The 23419-nt window shown below is 35.9% G+C and overlaps 1 protein-coding gene across 1 annotated transcript in view; it reads right to left on the bottom strand.

Annotated features, from left to right (window-relative positions):
- Positions 1–19718, bottom strand: part of LOC139141076 (TBC1 domain family member 2B-like) — a 59222-nt gene extending 39504 nt beyond the window's left edge. Inside the window, exons 1-9 of the mRNA XM_070710649.1 lie at positions 19539–19718; positions 16890–16972; positions 8734–8802; positions 8258–8332; positions 6930–7002; positions 5532–5600; positions 3412–3481; positions 2774–2924; positions 1765–1881 (exon numbers count right to left, since the gene is read on the bottom strand). Coding sequence (XP_070566750.1) covers positions 1765–1881; positions 2774–2924; positions 3412–3481; positions 5532–5600; positions 6930–7002; positions 8258–8332; positions 8734–8802; positions 16890–16972; positions 19539–19706 — 875 coding nt within the window. The 5' untranslated portion in view covers positions 19707–19718. The remainder of the gene's footprint in view (positions 1–1764; positions 1882–2773; positions 2925–3411; positions 3482–5531; positions 5601–6929; positions 7003–8257; positions 8333–8733; positions 8803–16889; positions 16973–19538) is intronic.
- Positions 19719–23419: the final 3701 nt, after the last annotated feature.

Raw genomic sequence — 23419 nt, forward strand, 5'->3', positions numbered from 1 at the left:
TTGCATATTTCATCACAATTTGAACAAATCTAAGTTGGGTTACCCTAGGGACCTGTATACCAAATAACAAAGCTGTCTGACCAGCGGTTATGAAGAAGAAGATTTTTTACCAAAAACACCTTTTTTTGGCATTAATTTGCCTATTTTCAACAATATCAAAAAATTAAAAAAAATAGTTTCTCAAAATCATATTTTTCATCTACACAACAAATATCAAATCAGTAAGTACTGCGGTTCTCAAGATATTTGAGTGGACGGACGCCTCACAAACGGACATACATACATACATACATACATACATACATACATACATACATACATACATACAGACTGATGCCGGACGCCGGACGGATACCCATCCCAATAGCTTCTATAGACTATAGTCTATAGTAGCTAAAAACTAAAAAAAATAGTTTCTCAAAATCATATTTTTCATCTACACACCAAATATCAAATCAGTAAGTACTGCGGTTCTCAAGATATTTGAGTGGACGGGACGCCTCACAAACGGACATACATACATACATACATACATACATACATACATACATACATACAGACTGACGACGGACGCCGGACGGATACCCATCCCAATAGCTTCTATAGACTATAGTCTATAGTAGCTAAAAAAGGAAATTTAAACTGAGTTTGAAACCAGTGAGCATTGTACGGCATGATTGGCCCTGACTCCGTATACTGTATACATTAACACACACTCCACACTGCACTGAACACGCAAGTTCAACACAAAAAATGAGCAGCACTTTCACGGTTCAATTTGGAAATAAAAAACGATGCATGTTCGAAGGAAAGGAAAAGGAATAGCATTCCTACCGTCTATATCGAACTTCAAATATCACCTTTCAATATCATGCCATTCAAAAAGCCGATACGGTGAAGTGCCAGACATAAAGAAAACGGAATGTTCATGCATCGACATCAGCATGATCAGCGAGCTGCATGGTATCAGCTGATCAATACGATCATTATTATGTTGCTAGTAGTACAGCATTCAATTGCAAACGATATCAACAGAGTTCAACTATGTTATTCAAATGTTTAAATTTCTAATTGTGTCTATAAATTTGATTTTCGATGGCTTCTTGAGAAGAGCAGCATTCAATTGCAAATGATATCACGAAGCGAACCATGTTGTAAACAACGTAGTAGTAGTACTGCATATACAGCATATTGGACGGGGACTGCATGCTGAGCGCGAGCCAGACAGAGCAGACGACAAGTGCATGTGGGAGGACTCAAAAAATTGATAAATCGTACAGTAAGACATTATTATCAATATTGTGCACTATTATCAAGATTTATCGTTTTTTGTATTATATATGGTTTATCCCATACTTTCCCTCCTTTTAAATGTGCTGTCCTTTTTTGTGGGGCCACAATGCTGAATAATGGAATACATTATCAGTAATAATGTGGGGATATGACGTCACAAAATTCACTGGTATTGACAAAGCTATAATATAATAAATAAACACAGAATTTAATATCTGTCCATCAGGCACATTGCTGTGCAAACATATGAAAATGATACAAATATGTAGTGACATGTTTTCTACCGATTTCTTAGTATAATTGTGTTGATCAACAAAAAAAAGTCTTACAATGTGCATAAATCCTTATGTGATATTTTGTGTTTGTTTTCTTAAAGTCTACACCATTCTGTTGAAAATTACTGGCTGTTTCCCAGTCTTTTTCTGAAGAGTTAAGGGATAATGCTTGTAAACAAATTTTAAAAGGGCTTACGATTTCTGTTTATTTTTCTCTGCTTCCAACATAACAAAATCTTCTTCGTCATCCAGGTCATAGAAGGTGCTTGTGGGCCGTGAGTTCTGACTAGACGAACTACTTGGAGTCCTTGTTCTGTGAAACAGTCAACAGGTCAAATGTCAATAGTTCTTACATGGCACAGAATGAATGCACAAATACTTGCAGTAAAAATATCCAGCAAAAAATAATTTCAATCTCATTGTTTGGGAGACAGTATTCTTATATCGATGATAATTTATGAATATTTACAGCTGAAAATACTATACCTATCTATAAGCAAAATCAAATGGTTTGACATCACAGACAACCAAAGTCACTTGTCAGACTTGTGAATTTGTATGATCTTGATGTCAATGTAGTCTGCTTTCACCCCAACCTGAAATGGAGCATCAATACCCAAACCTTCATTTTCTTCCCAAAATACATCAAACCAAACTGCAAAATATGAACGATTTGAATTGATTTGATCCAAGTATACATAATGGTTATTAAGCAATTAAATTTGGTAGTTGGGGATCCTCAGAAAAAGTCTATTCATCGGCAGGTTAAGTGGTCCTGGTTTGAAGACAAGCTTTCATTCTGGTCATAAGTAGTCTTGCAGTCTAGTTTCCTGGTCCCACAATCTAGTTTGCTGATCCTACAGCATAGTTTGCTGGTCCAACAGTCTAGTTTGCTGGTCAAACAGTATAGTTTGCTGGTCATACAGTATAGTTTGCTGGTCTTGCAGTTTTGATTGTTGCTAGTCCAAAGAGTCCAATTTGCTGGTCCTGCAGTCTAGTTTGCTAGTTCTTCATTTATTCTTTATCATATGATTTTAATTCATTTGCATTCAACTGCAAACTTAATAATTATTGGTTAAGAGCAAAACTTTTGGTGGTCAATGGACATCTGACCAGTGGATTTGTTCAACCAAGTACAGTAGTTTACAAGTAAACACTCCAAAAAGTATTGTTGCAAACAGAAAAATTATGCATCTTAGCTTTACCGAAAAGTAGTCATTTGGTTCCGAAGTTCAGTTTTCCAGTTGGTGATTGACCAATTTAATATTCCGGAATGATTTGTACAGTTTGTGTGAGCAGACTCTTCACCCACAGTACCACTGGGAACATCAACTTGAGATATGACTGACGGTAAAGCTGTGTGATAGATAAGCAATAGCTTTTATTAAATACATCTCTAAACTGTAACGGTAGCAAGTTACAGTAGAAAATGTGATAATTGAGTTGGGAATATTCTATGAATCCTTTTAAACTTTTTTTATCCTCCATAATTTTGGTAGAGTCATTTGCTGGCCACACCTGAGAAAGATGTACATGGACAAAATATCGCATCTATTTTACCATGTGCAGTTGTGTTTTGAAAATGGGTCTTTCTGCAATACCTTTAAAGCAAAGCCACAATGTAAAGTATCTGTTTGCTTCCATAACAGATAATTATAACAATAATAAAGATTTTGTTCATATTTTTAATACCAACAGTTGTATCTATGGCAATGTCCATATTTATATGAAACATTATAGGGATAAAACTGTCCATATTAGATCAAAATGTTCAAAATATTGTTTTAAGAATGAACAGAAATTTAGATGACCTTGCAAAGAAAAATATTTAAAAAATTATTACCGGTCAATGTCTCTGATATGCTGGATTCCTCATTGGGTTCAGAAGTATGTAACAGGCCAGATGTAGGTCGCTAAAGAAATAGAATAATGTCATCTATTAAAATCAATCTAATGTACACCTGGTAGATATGATTTACCAATTGTTGGCTGTTAAACAACCATGCACTTACTAACAACTGCCAACTGTTGGGTAAACACTTGCATATCTTATGACATGAAGTCAAAGGTCACTAAACAACAAAGAAATGTCTACATTCAAGTACACTTTCAGGTTATATTGTCATTGTTATTATTTGCATAGATCACAAAGGTGTGGGAAATAACCACCACACCAAAGCATACAGATAAATGTTTCACAAATTCAAGTAATTTTTCTTTGAAATGTAATCAATTTGCAAATTTAATTCTGGACTTGCAACTACGTAGTATATGACATTTCATAACATATTAGAGTTTCCATACAAGTTTCTAACCTTACACAGTGAAACAACTATGTATAACTGTGCAGCTAGCTCAAAAGTACTGTCCAGCCTTGTTCTCTTGGTTTTGAAATATATGAAGAAATACATGCCGTACATTTGCATGAGAAGAACACAACAAATTGGTTATACATAATGTACAATGTTCAAACTGACAGATTTTAACTTAAAGTGACTGGTTGTAAATTATCAACAGGTTTTACTATATCTCCTGGCACAAAATATCTCACAACTGATTAGCAAATAGTCACCAGCGAATGAGTCACCACTGTGTATTAGTTGGAGTTCTCCTTTTGCAAATGTATATTAAATTGAAGTTCAGATTTCAAAAGCACTGGGCTGGACTGTGTTTTGGGGTTAAAATTACCCTTAATGAACTGTATAGATGGACTGGTTGCAAAACGACTGCAAGATAATCTTTACATTGGAACAAAATAAAACAAATTACATTCAATATTGAATCTGCACACAATCTCTGAATGTTTTCTGATACATGAAATTTTAAAATAAGAAAACACAGCAGTAATCACCCATCATCTATAACTGAACAGAATTGAAAATCAGAATGATGATATCCAGTCAATATTCAAAGAAAGTAACAAGAACAAGTCATCGTTGATGACACAGTCCCCACTTGTTAATGGGTACTTTGATTACAGGTCCTCAGAGAGGATAGAGTCCTCTTCATTAGGTCTGTGATAAATATACTTTTTAATAAATTCGCTTGATACATGTCTGAGTTGTGGTTCAGGACATGAAAAAATCGTGATAAAATGGCCACACGGCAGCCATATTGGATCTTATCACAAAACAATTCAAAGTGAATGTGTGTGACATACTGTAGGTCAATGTCCTTGTACCAACTTTGAATAAAATCGTTTGAAACATGCCTGAGTAATGGCTCTGTACATGAAAAAATCGTAATAAAATGGCCGCCTGGCAGCCATATTGGATATTATCACAAAACAAATTGACGTGCATATGTATGACATAGGTCAATGTCCTTGTATCAAGTTTGTCAATCGATTGAGATATGCCTGAGTTATGGCTCTGTATATGAAAAAATCGTAATAAAATGGCCGCACAGCAGCCATATTGGATCGTATCACAAAACAAATTAACGTGCATATCTATGACATTGGTCAATATCCTTGTACCAACTTTGAATAAAATCGTTTGAAACATGCCTGAGTAATGGCTCTGTACATGAAAAAATCGTAATAAAATGGCCGCCTGGCGGCCATATTGGATTGTATCACAAAACAAATTGAAGTGCATATGTATGACATTAGGTCAATGTCCTTGTACCAACTTTGAATAAAAAAGGTTGAAACATGCCTGAGTAATGGCTCTGTACATGAAAAAATCGTAATAAAATGGCCGCCCGGCAGCCATATTGGATCATATCACAAAACAAATCGACGTGCATCTGTATGACATATGAAGTAATCCTTGTACCAAGTTTGAATGAAATCGCTCCAGGCGTCTCTGAGATATCTGCGTGAACGGACGCACGGACGCACGGACAGACGCACGCACGCATGCACGCACGCACGCACGCACACACGGACACGACCAAACCTATAAGTTGCCACAGACGGTGTCCGTGGGGACTAATAAAAGTCTACACAATAAAACATACCAGTACTGATGCCATATTTCTTTCCTTGGATTGTGAAGTTCTCAACTGACTGTACTCTCTCCTCCTTTCCTGTAAAATTGAGAGAAAAAAATTGTAATAAATTATAGAATTTGTATCAGGTGATTATCTGTAATATTGATTTTCATAAAGTGTCCTCTCAGACAATTGGATGCACCAATCATTAGGGAAAGATTGCATTAACTTGCATGGTACCTGAAACCCGGGTCCTTGCCTGACCAACTTGGGTGACAAACAGAACACTTTTAATCCCCCCAAGGTGTGAATGTTCCATTGTTATGTTTATCTTATCCAGCTGGTGCCATTGTAGTGCCATTGTAGTGAAGGCAGGTCTGTGAAATTGATCCTCTGATAACTAAGTAGGGAAGTATGGTATTCCTAAGTTAATGGAGCTTTCCCGTAATGTGGTGTGTCCTCTCAGACAATTGGATGCACCAATGGTGTGCCGTCTCAGACATGGATGCACCAATGGTGTGCCCTCTCAGACAATTGGATGCACCAATGGTGTGCCCTCTCAGACAATTGGATGCACCAATGGTGTGCCCTCTCAGACAATTTGATGAACCAATGGTGTGTCCTCTCAGACAATTGGATGCACCAATGGTGCACCCTCTCAGACAATTGGGGTGCGTTTGATTTGCATGATCATGATTATGATATATGTGACATCATTTTCTAAATCGAGGTTGTCAGCAAAACCGGTTATCATGATCATGTTTTCAGTGGACACGGCTGCCCTCAGAGTTGATGCATTTCTGCCGAGCTGCAGCATACGTAATGATCCCTACCTACGGTTCTCCTGGTGTTAAAGTTTATCGGTAAACATTTCCATCAAATTTTCATTACGTGGAATAGTTTATTGTACTAACTGTATGTACTCGGTAGTGCGCCTAGCCTGCACTGTGTTCTGAACAAATAAGCATTTTTTTCAAAATTCGTGTAAATCATGGTATTTATTTTTAGTATAACAGAAGCAATTAAACCAGCATCTTGTGACTACAATCCACTTAAAATATTGCTTTAATGATCAAATTTTACTCTCTGAAACTTTAAAATTAGCACCGTTTCTGCCTTCAGCACTGGTGGCTGCCTTGTCCGCCATCTTGTAATCACACCAATCACGCTCTGGGCCATGATTGTTGTGATCGTCAATCATACTTGTTATTGGGCATATTCGAAAGGGCGATCACGATAATGATTGGCAAATCACGATCATGATCGTACTAATCGAACTGGATTCCCATTTTCCTGAATAATATTCAAAGTCACCATACTAAACAATAGAAAAATACCGAAGCAATATTGGAATAGATAACATCTGATTTAAGTCAAGTTCACTTCTGTACTCAGTGATATCACAATATTCTGCATGACACTTACTTGAAGTTCTTGCAACCAGAACATCATAGTGTGCTTATCCTTGGCTTGGAGATGATAGGTGCGATCTTTTGTTCTGTGACATGTAAACAGAAAAATAGGTTGAAGTAGCCGAACAAAAGTTAAGCTGGTTGAACTGTCCATTGTTGAGTAATACCTTGGGTGTAGGTTAAACTGCATTGATACAATTAGTGCTGTTCACAGTTACAGATTTGTAAGTAAATATAGCTGTAAGTGTTCAACATTGGACACTACTGCTTTAAATGCAAATAAATTTTATCAATGTTGCATGCATGGCCGTTTTTCCAGCTTGTACTCTGAGTCATGAATATGCCTTTTAGTATTCATTGTTACACTATCAGTCGCCTACTGAGATGAATTTTCGTCATTCTTGCAAGCGTAATTTTCAAAAGCATAATTTAAAAATGCAGACACTATTTATTTAACATCAATTGTGAACAGCCCTATTGCCTGAAAATCAACCACACCTTCACTAACCACAGGGCACACTCCTAATGATGTCACAAGTTCTATATATATAAATAAATATTGAATAAATAATATCATATAAATTAAATAATAAATCCTCTATATGTCTTAGTGATATTTTTGACAAAACTTACTACAATATACAATAACATACACAAGATTGACAGAAACACAAATCCATTTTTTAACCATTTGAGTGCTGTAATTTTCCCATCAAATTTTTTCATCACACATTTTACCATTTTTTTAATATTCTGTAATATTTTCTAATAATTTTAGAACAAATGGACAACAATTTCCATGAGCTACTTTTTGACAAAAATATTTGAAGTCTTGATCTGCAAAAAAGAAAGTTTGGTATACATTTATTTTATTATTATTTCACTTTATTTCAGACTAAATCAGTCCATATAATTCTGATTTCACAGGAAGGAATGTATATATATATATATGCTATCAATGCAACAAAATTGACTTTGGCATTCAAAAGGTTACTACATAAATGTTAATAGAATAAAAAGCCAAATTTATCTGCATTTCTGTTAATTGCAGCATTTTAAATGTCAGCATACAATGCTATATTTAGTAACATATCTACATTTGCAATTGGTGACTGGTGACATTTCAGTTCATTCATCAACAATCTACATTTTCAAAAGACATAATAATGCTTTCATCAGATCATGGAGCAAACATCAGTAACTTCTTGGTAAAGCAAAAGCAAAAATATTTTAACTGTTCTTTTTCTCCCAGTTCTTGTTCCTGAAGCACTCTGGTTACATGTAATTGAATATGTTTGGTCTCATTCAACAATACTCCGTACTAAAGACGTCTATACTTACACAATTTCAAATTGGCCCTTTTTTTCACTGTCATTTTGGTCAAATGTAAATGATGCATTTGCAATTTCAATCGACCTGAAAACAAAAGTGAGATTCTTTTATTCTTTGCAAATGGCAAGTCTGAAATATTGATATTGGAACATGAATATTGGAAAATGAATATCAAAACACATCAAATTTGATATCCCTATTCACAAAGTGGATATTTAGTCCAAGACAGCAAGGAATCAATTTTTGGAACAAACAGAATGTTGGAAGCATTTTTGGGAAGAGCTTAAATTTTTATTGAATGGTACTGGTTATATGCATGATTGCTCTCTATAAAGTTATGTCAAGAATGTTATTAGTTACTGGAAAGAACCAATTTGCTGAAACATGTCACATATTCTGTATTACCTTTTTGAAAATGGGAAGTTCATCAGTGTTCCAGTATAAAATGAACTCATTATGCACACTCAAATGTAAAAACTCCTTACCCAAGCGGAACAAAATCGTTCGGTGTTCTGTAGTAGTACAGTTGACATCGTCTTGGGTCATAAATAAACCTTTACAACAAACAAGATAAGTAAGTCTCATCAGTAACAGAAGAGATGAAAATTCTGTACTATCATATCATCAATTTTTTAAAGATTACTTTTTTAAAGGGACATAAGCTGTAACTTGTGGCAAGTTTTTCAGTATTCTGCTTCTGATATCAACTACCGTGTCTGACCGTAATCCATGTGTCATGCTTGAAACCAATTTTCAACAATAACAATGGAGATTATACTCATATAGGTTGTGTTGATATGCTAAATACTTGGCATTAAATTACAGTTTAGGGATTCAATGCAGAAATTGTAGGGAAACCACAAAACAAGTTCTGAAAAAATAGCCAAAAGATACAACTTATGGAGCTTTAATACTAGTTCTGTCATTTGTGATAGTGGAATGTACTCCAGAAGAATAATAGTAAATACAAACACGATTATCATAAATCGATTGGAAATCAAATCACACAAGAAAGTGCACATAATGTTGACTTGTGTAATCATTGCTAAAGTGTAGTTACACAGACTACGCTCAGACGTTACTTAGTGTACTTCAGTACACATTCAGACAGTCTCAATACACCACGCAGAAACATTCATCATGGCTGTCCATTGAAGAACACAAAGATTTCAGTGCTTCTAACATCCAAAACATTGAACTGTATGCTTTTAAGTTTGATGAGCTGTAAGTAAATAGAAAATTACATAATTTCTTACAGCAAATATTTGCTCTTTCATAGTCTTTAGTAGCAGCAGTTTTATGCAGGGAAATGACAGCTGTGTATGTTATAACTAGTTGATCAAAACCAAGTGTTATAAATCAATCCTATTGATCTGATTACAATAGGGTCACTTCTTTAATCAGATCACATAATTATAAGAAACACAGTAATGTATGGTAATTCTTCATACTTTTTGCATCTACCACCTTTCATTACCAGAGCTCAAACTTAAAGGTTGCCCACTTGCCCTGGGCAAGTAAAACCTGAAATCAGGCAAGTAAAAATCAATTGCACTTTCCCCTTTGGGCAAGTGACAGACTGATATCAAATTTACATGTTTTGGAAATAAAAGACTCAATAAATTTTGTTGAACAATGCTCACTGTTATCGAGTTTCAAGTCACTGAAGCGGTGATTACACTGACAAGCCAACAACTATTAATCTGCGAGACGTCAACATTCAGCAATGCACATTGATATCCAGCTGTTGTCTTTCCTCCCTAGAGAAATCTAATCTCATTAATGTAAAACTTGCACTTGTCGCAACTGACTCCAAAGACACTTGATATGGGCTTATGATGAACAACGAAATAGATGCTTTGCGAAATCGCGAAATCACGAAATGACAACATTTCCACAACCCCCAAATTTTTTTTCAATAAAATCTAATATTTAAATAATGTCCGTGACCACAGCAGTTGGTTTACTGGGTTTAATGAACGGATTAGGTACGTAATGGAATATTTTGAAGTGACTTCAATCACGGTCGAACTACAAAGTGATACATGGCGAAATCATGGGCCGCCATGAAAATATCAGTATGAACACGTATTTCCACAGTCACCTGTTTAGTCAGGGGAGTTGTGAAGCTTCGCAAAACTCTCTCGAAATAAAGCCATAACATTTTGGAATTGAGGTTTTAATCTTCAAACACTAGCTGTCGAAATGCAGCTATCTGTTGGCGTGCGTAGCTTAAGCTATGCGGTGGCGGGGTTGTTTTTGCCCGAGTGCTCATGGGTTGAATGAGATAGAGAAAAGTAGGTTTTGCGGAAGTTTACAAGCGCGGCTGGGTACATCGTGTACCTAGGCGAGGTGGGTGTGCTCGAAAACGAAGATCAATGCCAGTTTTGGATTCAAAATGGGCTGTTTTCGGCAAAACTGCCCACCGTATTTCTGAGGAGCCACAGCGGTTTTTTCTATATCAGTCTGCAAGGCTGTGGTGGGAGGCCGTATAACGCCGGTAACACACTACCCAGCCTCGCTTGTAAACTTCCACAAAGCCTACTTTTCTCTATCAATGCGAGGGAAGCATTCGTATCTGCCACCATTGGTCATCTCATTCAACCCATGAGCACTCCGGCGAAAACCAGCCCTGTCATGCAAAGCGAGCTATGCAGATCAAAGGTCAACCCCGCCATCGTATAGCTACGCATGCTTCCCGCCTACAGATAGCTGTGTTTCGACAGCTAGTGTTTGAAGATTAAAAACCTCAATTCCAAAATGTTATGGCTTTATTTCGTGAGAGATTTGTGAAGCTTCACAACTCCCCTGACTAAACAGATACCGTAGTGACTGTGGGAGTACGTGTTCATACTGATATTTTCATGGCGGCCCATGATTTCGCCATGTATCACTTTGTAGTTCGACCGTGATTGAAGTCACTTCAAAATATTCCATTACGTACCTAATCCGTTCATTAAACCCAGTAAACCAACTGCTGTGGTCACGGACATTATTTAAATATTACGGTAGACTTTATTGAAAAAAAAAATTTGGGGTTGTGGAAATGTTGTCATTTCGTGATTTCGCGATTTCGCAAAGCATCTATTTCGTTGTTCATCATAAGCCCTTGATATGCTTATGTTAATATCTATTGATGGGCCTCCCCTTCACCTCTATGACTCCAACCCTACACTGGAATATCAGTGGACGAGTAGGCAAAGATCACAAAGACCAACACTTATGGATTGTGACAATAGACAAGAACATCAATACAAACAAAACAAAAAATAGCGTCAATGACACTGTAGCTCCCATCCTGGACTATTTAGTGTTTGTTCTCTGGTCAGATATTTGAACATGTGTGAAAGGGATAAAGTGCATGAAGTGAAAATACTTAAATGTAATGTACTGGAGACAGTGAAATATGTTTAATGTATTTATTCAGAATAGAAAATGGAAAAAATACAGAATTAGAAATATCGTATACTGTGATACAACCATTAACTGAACAAGTCATTGACAATGACAGTCCCCACTTGTAATAGGAGTATTAGTCTTGATGGGGCAGGGAAATGTGGTCATTAAGAAGTATCACTGGAGTGTATATGTTGAGATCTATGGGCAAATAGGTCTATGTCGTTGTTCCCAATTTGAAACACATGAGGCATGTCTAAGTTATGGTTCTAAATCGGGAAAAAAGATCAGACCTCTAGCAGTATTGGCCAGCCAAGAAATACATATGCACATAATAAATGAGGTACAAGATGTGACATCTTAAGGTCTAATATCCTATCAAAATTGGAGGGTATAGAACTTGTGGTTACTGAGATATGCATATATATGTATAATCAAGGTCAAAGGTCATTGAGGTTACATGACATTTTGAAAAAAAAATTATATTGCTAATTAATCCCTATATGCCAAAAAATCAGACCTCTAGCTCTATTCACTTGCCCAGAATTAGATGTGTGCAAAATTAATGAGGTAAAGCATGTGTTGTCATAAGGTCTCCCATCCTACTAAATACAAGGACATAGCACTTGTAGTTACTTATTTATTGACATAAAACATATATTTTAGGTAAAAGGTCATCAAGGTCACATGACATTTGGTCAAAAAATTTCTCTTCTATAGTTATCCCTATATACCAAAAATCAGACATCCAGCTCTATTGGCTTGCTCAGAATGAGATATGTGCATAATTAATGAGCTACAATATGTGGCATCATAAGGTGTCCAATCATACCAGATATGAAGGGTGTAGCACTTGTGGTTACTGAGTTATGGACAAATATGTATATTTGAGGTCAAAGGTCACCGAGGTCACATTACATTTGTCAAAAAAAAATTCTCTCCTATAGTTATCCCTATATATCAAAAATCAGACCTCTGGCTCTATTGGCTTGCTCAAAATTAGATATGCACATAATTAATGAGGTACAATATGTGGCATAAGGTGTCCAATCATACTATACATGAAGGGTGTAGCACTTGTGGTTACTGGAGTTATGGACAAATATGTATATTTGAGGTCAAAGGTCACCGAAGTCATGTCACATTTTGTCAAAAAAATTGTATTGCTAGGTTATCCCTATATACCAAATATAGTTATCAAAACAAACCACCAATTGTATGAAACATGCGCCTAAATACAGACAGACTCACGGACATTCACAGACTGGCACAGAGTGATGACATTGACCCCAAGTGTGCCTTGGCCCATGGAGAGTGATAAAGATATAACAAAAAGCTGAATGTAATGATAAAATAGTTAAGTATAGGCCTACAGACACTGAGGTGAATATGTTACAGCAATTTGATTAGTTTCTTTTCATTTTCTACTTCTGTGATAATTTTTAAGACAATCAAACTGCAAGGCAGTTTTAATATTTAATTGACATAATTTAATTTAATATTTAATATTTAATTATTTTATATAATTTAATTGACATACATGTTATCTTGTACAAGCACACAGCAAACTGTTCTTGATTTTTCATTTACAATATTTGACATAGACTGAAATACATAACATGCAACAAATATTTACATTTTGCCCATGCACCAGATACATGGAGAGATTTCAACATGCAATCATTAACTCAGAAACCCTATAGGGAAAAGTAAACATTGTTTTCTTCCAGAACAGCTGGTATATCCACATCTGGAGCAACTTACAAACTTAACCAATTACACAAGGATGATGACACAAGAGATAAAGTTAAACTGTGGTGAACTTGACTATTCCTTTCAAATCCTTACCTAACTTGATTGACATCTTAAACTAAAATACACTGCATGTTTAATGGCACACAAAAATACATCAGGGGTGTACCATTTGATAAAAGGGGGTTGTCTGGAAGATTGATGAGGAACATCTTTTTTATCCGATACACTGTACATTCTTTTTTTCCCACTATCCCACCTTTTCTTTTTGACAAACCTTCTGTGGCTGATTTTTTTATTGACATTTGTTTGGATTTTTTTCAAAATCTGCCAGGACCCCCCCCCCCCTCCATCACTCTTTAACATTGAAAAAAACTTTGAATATATTTGTTGGAAACCAAACCTGCTAAAATCACCTCAGCTATGTTTTCTCATTATTTTTTACCGCATTTCAACACCAAATACAGTTTACCATTTCAAATGCTTACTGAATCAAAACATTATCTTAAACATAGGGCCAATGTCCCTGAAGCTACTATAGACATGGATACAAAATTAAGTATTTCCTGACTGTATGAAATCATCTCACTAGGTCATCCTAGGGACCTGTTAACCAATATTAAAGCTGTCTGACCAGCGGTTTTGAAAAAAACAAGCGACCCAATAGTCGACAGAGCTCTGCTGTGTTATGTAGAGAGCAACTTTTTGTGACATATGTATTGATGAAGATGGTTGAGATCTTTGATAGCTCATTTCAGGATGGCCTGACCTAAATGGCAACATTAGCTGCAAATATACGAAATTGATGAGTTCATCATAATTATGTATAAAAATGTATACAAAATATCAAAGCTATCACATGAGTAACTTTTGAGAAACAAATATTTTGACCAAAATGGCAAATATTGACCCAAAAATACAAAAATTGAAGATTTCATCAAATTTCACTATATCACACAAGGAGAACCCCCAGGAACCTGTATACCAAATATCAAAGGCATCAGACACGTAGTTTTTGAGCAACACATTTTTGACCAAAATGTCAAAAATTGCACCAAAAATACAAAATTGCAGATTTCATCATATATTCTATATATCATATTTAGTTTATCTGTAGGAACCTGTATACCAAATATCAAAACTGTCAGACGAGCGGTTTTGATGAAATAAATTTTTGACCAAAAATGACAAAAAAATTCCTTAAAAATACAGATTTGCATATTTCATCACAATTTGAACAAATCCAAATTGGGTTATCCCTAGGGACCTGTATACCAAATATCAAAGCTGTCAGACGAGCGGTTTTGATGAAATAAATTTTTGACCAAAAATGACAAAAAAATTCCTTAAAAATACAGATTTGCATATTTCATCACAATTTGAACAAATCCAAATTGGGTTATCCCTAGGGACCTGTATACCAAATATCAAAGCTGTCAGACGAGCGTTTTTGATGAAATAAATTTTTGACCAAAAATGACAAAAAAATTCCTTAAAAATACAGATTTGCATATTTCATCACAATTTGAACAAATCCAATTTGGGTTATCCCTAGGGACCTGTATACCAAATATCAAAGCTGTCTGACCAGCGGTTCATGAAGAAGAAGATTTTTTACCAAAAACGCCTTTTTGGCACTAATTTGTATATTTTCAACAATATCAAAAATCAAAAAAAGCACAATTATTTCAGGTCAGCCCAAAGTACTTACATGCTAATTTTTTATGTAATCTGCTCAGTGGTTATTGAGATTTTCAATTTTGACTGTTTTTACATTTTTTCACTTAATTTGCATATTTTGGCAATGACAACTTCATTTGAACAAAATCTCATCTACAGCCCATCATCCATGTACACACCAAATATCAAGATGAAATGTGCAGCGGTTTTGGAGTTTTTGATGTTGACGGACAGACATACAGACATACAGACATACAGACATACAGACATACATACATACAGACATTTCCCTAGCCTATAAGAATAGCTTCCATTGCCATATATACATATGGCTATGGGAGCTAACAAAAAATAGACAGAGACAAAAAAATACCGTCAAGGACAGTGTGCTCATATTTGGTTTGAATTGGTCCATCAAGAAATATTAAAACCAGAAAAACAAGAATGACAAAAGTAAATAAGGTCTTAGCAGAAGAATATTTCAACACAATCCTTCATATGGTTTCAGCAGGTCTACCAATATTTATCAGTTTATGAACAATGGCAGGAAATGACTCAAGGTCAGTGGAGTAGCCTGTTTCAGTCACTGCCACCACTCCTACACATAATAGGTACACTGCATACCAACAGGTTAGAGATTACGGAATCTCCAACTCAGATGTGTGCGCTGTTTCAGTTAATGCCACCACTCCCGCACATTTACAGGATTTCCCTTTTTCTTCCCTCATTTGCATATTTTTGACACTGACGTGTTCATTTGAACAACTTTACAGCAGTTTGGGAGCTTTTGCATGTGACGGACATACATCTGCACATACATACATACATACAGACATACAGATGCCACCAACTCACCATATAAGTTCTTTATGGTATTTATATACATACCAACTATGAACTAAAAATTGAGGCAAGCAAGGTTTACCCATTTGGCAAGTAAACTTTCTGGATACTTGCCTGTAGATCAAGTCAAATACCGGTAGATAAAAAAGTTCAGTTTGAGCCCTGATTATGCAGAATCCAGGATCAATTTTTTAAAAATTTTCTTGAAGACTTAGACTCTTGACAAGGTGTACTTAATTTTTCTTTATAAATGTGACAAAAATGTGGTGGAGAAATGAAAGTGCAAACAACCACTGTCAATCAACAGCATTTTGCTTAAAGAAATGCACAAAAAGACAATAGCATAGTTGAAACTGCATTAGTATAGTATCTATCAAGTTAAGGTAGCTTTCCACATTTACCGGGGCATCTTACGTCGAAAACACGAAATTCGTTTTTTCCCTGAAAAGTATTCCTATAATATTGATCTTCAAGTGTGAAGAATATCTTGGTCTGAAAGTTTCAGTTTCTGGCTGAAATTTTGCGATAAAATGAAAGACTTCAACTTTTGCGATAAAAATGAAAGACTTCAACTTTTGCTAAAACTTTCCTCAAGCAAACTTTCAACCATTCTATTTCAAAATCAGTATATTGGAGGTCATCAAGCAAATTTTGGTACTGGAGAAATAAATTACCCAAACTTTACTGATATTTGAAATTCAAAATGATCAACATCCCTGTGTATCTCTAGGGGCAAAATAAGAATTCCTGATTTTCACAAAACCGAGCCATTGAAAACTTTGTTTGCTTAAAGTTTCAAAATGAGCCCCCACAAGTCACAGGCAAAAAGAATATTGTAAAAGTTGGAGAGTCCAAATATCTGTCCCCGAGCAATTGTACCTTGGGGTTTGCAACCCCACATACTAACAAACGCTAGACTAAAGTGCCATAAGAGTGTAATTATACAATAATGAAACACTTATTTACTTACCATCTTGTCTTGTATGATTTTATCAGCCCCTTGGCGCCTAGTTTGTCAAGATATCCACACAGTTTTGGTTTTGAAGTTTCTGTCTGAACGATAAGCATAAAAGGTACCGGTAAGTACTTTATTAAAGGTAAGGGACAGATATCTGGACTCTCAAATTTTACAATTTTTCTCTAATTTACAACTTGTGGAGGTTCATTTTAAAGCTCTTGGTGTAAGAAAAAAGTTCATCATCTTAGTTTCTCAAAAATTGAAAATTTTCTTTTGCTCCATAGAAGTAACACAGGGATGGCGGCCATTTTGAATTTCAAATATCAGTAAATATTGGGTATGTTATTTCTCCATTACCAAATTTACATGATGGTCCCTGATTTTATTCTTGATTTTGAAGAGAATGGTTGACAGATTACTTGAGAAAACTTTTAGCAAAAGTTTAAGTCTTTCATTTTCAAGGTGCATACTACCTTGAATGAACTGATACTTCAAAACGTAGTCGCACAAAAAAAAAATTATGCATCATTGAAGTGTTTTACTGGTTGAAATTAATGCAATACAATGGATGCTCCACTTGACTTCTCTAAAATCAATTTCAGTATGTGATAATTTCATGTTCAGCCAGTTGACATGGTAAGACACTGTTTCCAAGAGGAAGCAGAGATACAATGAAATAACAGAATCATGTGAGCCTTACTCACCAGCGATATCTGATACATCAGGTAACACACTGAAAAGCATCTGTTATAACTCTTGTAGAGCCATGGATTCTTTTACATGTGTGTAGGTGTTGATGGTTTGTCTACACGAACATTTAAAGTTCATGGTACTGTACAATGAAGAAAACTGACTACTGTTGCATTTTAAATATATGAACAACAGAATAAAGCACACACAGTTATTTTTTGATGTGTTCGGCATATCTGCTAAATCACATCCCACTGTTATGCTGACAGAGTTACAGGAACTTTCCTGTTACCCTATCTTATCAGGAAGTCACATGTTTGAACTTCACATGATAAACTCCAGAGTATCCGCCAACTGAAGTAACCCATACTGGTGAAATTAAAGACATGACTAATATACCGGTATACTATTCTGATTTCATTTGAAGAAGTTCAGAAGTTACATGAAAAATTGTTATTCAGCACATCTGATCAGTGTTGACATTTTATGAATCCATCAATACATACCAGATGAGATATAAAGTTAATCAAGTTATTGAACTGTGTTGCTCGCTAATCCTAGCATTTGTAAAGTAGTGACTAGCGAGAAATATGTAACCTTGCTTTGATTTGCTGTTTGGGCAATTGAACCTATAACTGAAACTTTATGTAGTTGTTGTTTTTTCCTATTTTGAATCATTGGCCAAAGGAAAACACATGGTTGGTCTGGGCCACAGAAAATAAAACATCTGTTCACAATAAAGCCAGAATACAACCGTAAAAACAATCAAAAACAAACTATAAAACATAAAATTTGAACATTAACATTTAACAGTGTAACTATATTTCAGGGGTACAAAACATTGTTTTACAACCATTCAGCACACTAGTGCTAGCTGGTCTACCAACAAAACTGCAATACAACCCTTTTTCATATTTCCTGCTTCAATACTTGTACCACAATTCACTGTCTACAAATCCAGCTTCTCCTGAGAAAAGAATCTGATGCAAGGGACGCACCATGCTGGTGAAAGAGTTTATATGCTGTCTTTCATTTTCATGGAAAAGATCTACCAGAATGAACACAATTTGTACAGTTGCAAATGCTGTAGTCTACTTCATGACAATTACTAATAAATTAAAATTGTTTGAAGGTTACAACAGACATCAAAAACATATCTGAGTGCCTGGAGCAGTGATTGCTGTTTTTGCTCCTTTTGATTATAATATGAGCATAAAGGTATTACTTTCACAGTTTATAATTTGTGTACATTAAACTATATGTTGCACATGCTGTTCCGTGTAGATAAACTGAATGGATGTAGAACCATGTTGGTTTGTTGACAAAAGAAATAAAGGGGTACATGGACACACATTGCGTTACACAATTAAAAATTCTTAACGTTATACATCTTCGTTTTTATTACATTTGTATGTTAAGCAGTACACTGTACATGGCTGTTCTGCATTATATTTAAGTAGCAGGGGGCAAAATTGTTCAAAGCAAGAGTTTTTTCGTTTCTCTTGTCGTGGTTTCCCTTATTTTTAAATGTCTTTTTTCAACTTCCCTGTTTACCATTGCTATTGTTGCACATTTCTTTGTCTCCTTGAACTTCCGCATGTGTCTGTGCAGTACAGGACAGCTAGCACGATTGTCGTGCAAAGTCGAGAATAAACTTTAATAAAGGCTCTGGTTCTACTAATAGTATACTTATACTCGCTTTTGGGGGGCGTGGTATTTCCGCACAAAAACTGAAACTGTGTACGAGTAAAATGACTATGGTAGAATCGCATAGTTTCTAAGTATTAAACACGTAGTTTCTGTTTGTGTTCCACTGTCTTTGCGTATGGAAACATTCTTTATTGCGCTCTACCAGTGATGGACAGTGTCGTCCCTTCTGAACATGTAATACACATACTGACATGGTGTTCACAACTATGTACAGGTGCTTGGCCCGGTTCGCGCACTAAACTTTGTCTGTGTTCACTCTACCTGGCTGAATTCTTCTGGTTTCTCTTCTTCTTTCTTGCACCTCTGTTCTTCCGTTTTAATCTGAGTTTCTTGCTTTGGCTCAGAATCGCCGACATCGTCGAAGGAAATCAAGGTTGCAGTCGGAACTTCTAGCGCAGAGCGTCGTTCTTCTGTACCCGCCGACGCCATGTTTGTATTGAAGCTGTGTGAAGCAAGCGAAGACCTTCAGAACAAACTTCCGGATTTAAATCAGAATATTACTATAAATGCAATATGTAAATAAAGTAATTTGAAAGACAGGATTGTCCATAGATTATAAAGGTGAAGCAAAACTGTTGTCAAATAATTGCATTGTTGTATTTTGATGTTCGTAAGAAATATCAAGGAGTAATTTAGGTCCCAATGCATATTATACATGTTATATAGTACAAATACCGTGTAAGAAATTTGACCTTTAACCTAAGTGACTGTCCTCTTTCGGGCAATGGGCCGTGTAGACTGTAGACCTGTGCTTGGTACAGTATAATTTCGGCGCTTTTACCGTCAATGTACACGTTGTATTGAAAATAATCATTGCCAAGTTCAAGAAGACAACATGGGCGAGTAACTTTCAACGCATTCCGAACTGATCTCCGAACAAAGCGGCGTAAATTTCTCAAATTTTCTGACCAGATATTAAAGTTCATGTTACTATAGGCCCCCTAATACTGAATATAATTGTACCATAACTTTCCAGTTAAGATATTTCACATCCTAAAAATGTCATTTTAAAATTCATATTCACTAAAAAATTCAGCTGATATTTTGGATGAACAAAGCAATTCGGGAAAAAATATCAACTGATTTTTCAGAAGAACAAAGCAATTCAGGAAAAAATATCAGCTAATTTCTTGCAAATCTCCTAAAATTTTCAGCTGAATGGAATTTTTTAATAATTTCTAAAAAATCTGCTAATTTTTTTGTCTAAAAACAAGATGTGCGGCTTATTTTTCAAATGATATCTAAAAATCACCCAGCTGATTGCTTATCACATGCTCTTGGAACGCATCGTCCGCTCGCACGGCTCGTTAGCCAGACAGGAGTCTTCCACTAAATACGGGAAGCATCCAGCTGCCCGAACAGACAGGCCTTGGCAAGCGAAGCTTGGAACGGTGTAGCACAAATTCTAGGGTAACACATTTCTGTAGTGTTATATTTGTAAACCGCCTACAAATATACACCTATGACATTATATGCGTACTTTTCGGACTTCGGAATTCCGAAATTAGTTAGGATTTTGTTTTCGTCTTTCTTTTGTTTCCTTCAATAGATAAAAAAGCGAAGTCATCATTTACTTCGTTGTTGCTGCTACTGTTCAATATGCCAAATTGAATGTATACAGTATACTACGCAGTAACGACAAATATCTGACCATTTGCATGATATGTCTAAGGTCTGCTAAGTAGAGTTAACCCAGTAACCCATTAAACAATAGACAGAATACTTGCATTTACATTTACAACAACAATACTAAATATAGTAATGCAAGCGCGATATTTATCGTTAAAATTCGGACAACTTTGGTTTGTGTTCCTGTAACTCATTACTCCAGCTCGTGGACGGAGCCTATAATGATATCGTAGTTTTTACAATTTTCAATTGAAACATCGGAGGTATCATAGATCGTTTTCACCCTTTCCTGAAAATGTTATTTTGTTGATGAAAAACAATGTTCGAAAATTTTGAACACAAGTTTACTTTTGCATTCTAATGGTTAAACTCTGACGTATCAAACTATTCGATTTTACCTTTTTAACTTTAATTTCGAGAAAAGTATTTGAGTCATCAATAATAAGAAAACATTACACGTGACTCGGTGACATTATTCGGCCAACCATTTTTTCACCCTGAAATCAGAGAATGAAAGTCGAAATATAGGCAAATTTCATGATATCATCGGTTCACTTGACCATTTACACTAAAATTGGACCAAATTTCGATCTTAGGGACCGTTCAGTTTTTACGGCCGGGGGGGGGCGGCAAAATCCGGGGGGGGTCATCGTAATTTTGGAATCCGCGAAAGGGGGGTCATCGCTTTTTCACTGGTAGGAAAGGGGGGTCACCACATTTTCAAAAACATAATACCTACAATAAAGTTCACTTTATGCCATGGCCATGATCGACCCTCTTTACCAGCGGGCCACCTTTGGTGGCCCACTAGAATAAAGTTGACTTTACGTAATGGCCCATGACCCTCTTAACCGGAGGGCTGCCTTTGGCGAACCACTCCAATAAAGTTTACTTTATACAATGACCATGGACATAAGTTATCTATGGAAATGAAGTTAAAATTGCCTTACAGTCGTCCTAATTAACAGACGTTTGCATGGATGTGGCTGAGAAGTTTGTGCACTGGCATCTCTGCTACACGAATAAAGTGCGCCGCGTACCGGAGTTCAAATCCAAACCGTGCGGGTTGACATGTAGGCTTTGGTTATTTTTCAGCGGGGGGGGGGGGGTCATCAAATTTTTTCGTCTGACAAAGGGGGTCATCTTTTTATCACGAAAAATGCAGGGGGTTCTATACTTTTTTGAACACCGGCGACAAGATTTTGCCGCCCCCCCCCCCCCCGCCGTAAAAACTGAACGATCCCTTAGGTGTGTTTCCTTAGCGCTGTATTCCTCAATTATGAATAACACGTTCAGCGCGATATCTTTGTCGGCCAACCTTACTTTTAATCAGTAAATGCAAATAGAAATTGAGAATTGAGTAACATGCTAAATTGTGTTGGTTTTCCTAAGTAGGAATAGCGACTTTACAGACGAAACCTCTAGTTGTGCAATGTTAGGGCCTAACAGCAAATCGAAATTAAAATTTAGAAATTTGCACCACGTGATTCCAACTTAGGGAACTTTCGTTTTTGACGACGGGGTGGCGGTAGATAGCAAGGGATTTAGTTTTTCAACACTGTTCGGGCGTCAGACATTAAAAAGACAGTTCTAGATGTTTGTTTAACTATGGTAACACCAACAAAATTGAATGATATGTAATACACATTGGATCAAATAACATTGCAAACGGGACACCACTTGACATGTGCCAAAAGAAGTATAAAGATCTAATCGACACAACTAGAGCAACCTATCCAAAAAGTAAAGTGTTTATATCAAGCATTTTACCGAGGTTAGGCAATGATACCTTCAATCACGCCAGCAGTGAATTTAATGACACTCTCCATTTCATGAGTGACAATTCACAAAACCTACACTTCATACAAAACAATTTCCAAGACAGAGTGAATAATATTAGATTGGAGTTGTTTGAAGATGAAGTACATCCAAATTACAAAGGCACTGCTTTCCTAGTGGCAAACATGAAGAGAAGCATCTACAAAGTTATTCTGACACAGATGGGTAACAATCAGCCAAATCCAAGGATTGGAGAAGAGCACATTCCAAAGAAATGCACTAATCGAGGGAGAGAGTATAACACTAATGGCTCCTGGAATTACAAATACAATGCAAACAACAATCACAACAGCAACAGCAATAACGATAAAGGAAAGCACCTCGTGAGGGAGTTTTTGACGAACATATTGAATTTTATCAACAAATGAATACATCATTGACATCCGTCCTTTAGATATGTGAGGACCTTGAATCAGGTATCTTTATGTCACAATACTTAACTTCACTGTCACTACTTTTGAACTCTTGACATGGTGTGTTCCGCAATAGCGAGAAGTACACTGAAATTTACTACATGGAATATTTATGGAAATTTAGAACAGAAAGTTAGAGATAGCAGTTTTTTAAGTAGTTTAGAAAGGTTTGATTTTTTAAGTCTAGTAGAGACAAAAACAAGAGTTGACTCAAATATTAATATTTCAAAATATAGTTATTTTCATTCGGCTAGAACCAAA

Source organism: Ptychodera flava, chromosome 9 (assembly GCF_041260155.1).
Source record: "Ptychodera flava strain L36383 chromosome 9, AS_Pfla_20210202, whole genome shotgun sequence".
Lineage (NCBI taxonomy): Eukaryota > Metazoa > Hemichordata > Enteropneusta > Ptychoderidae > Ptychodera > Ptychodera flava.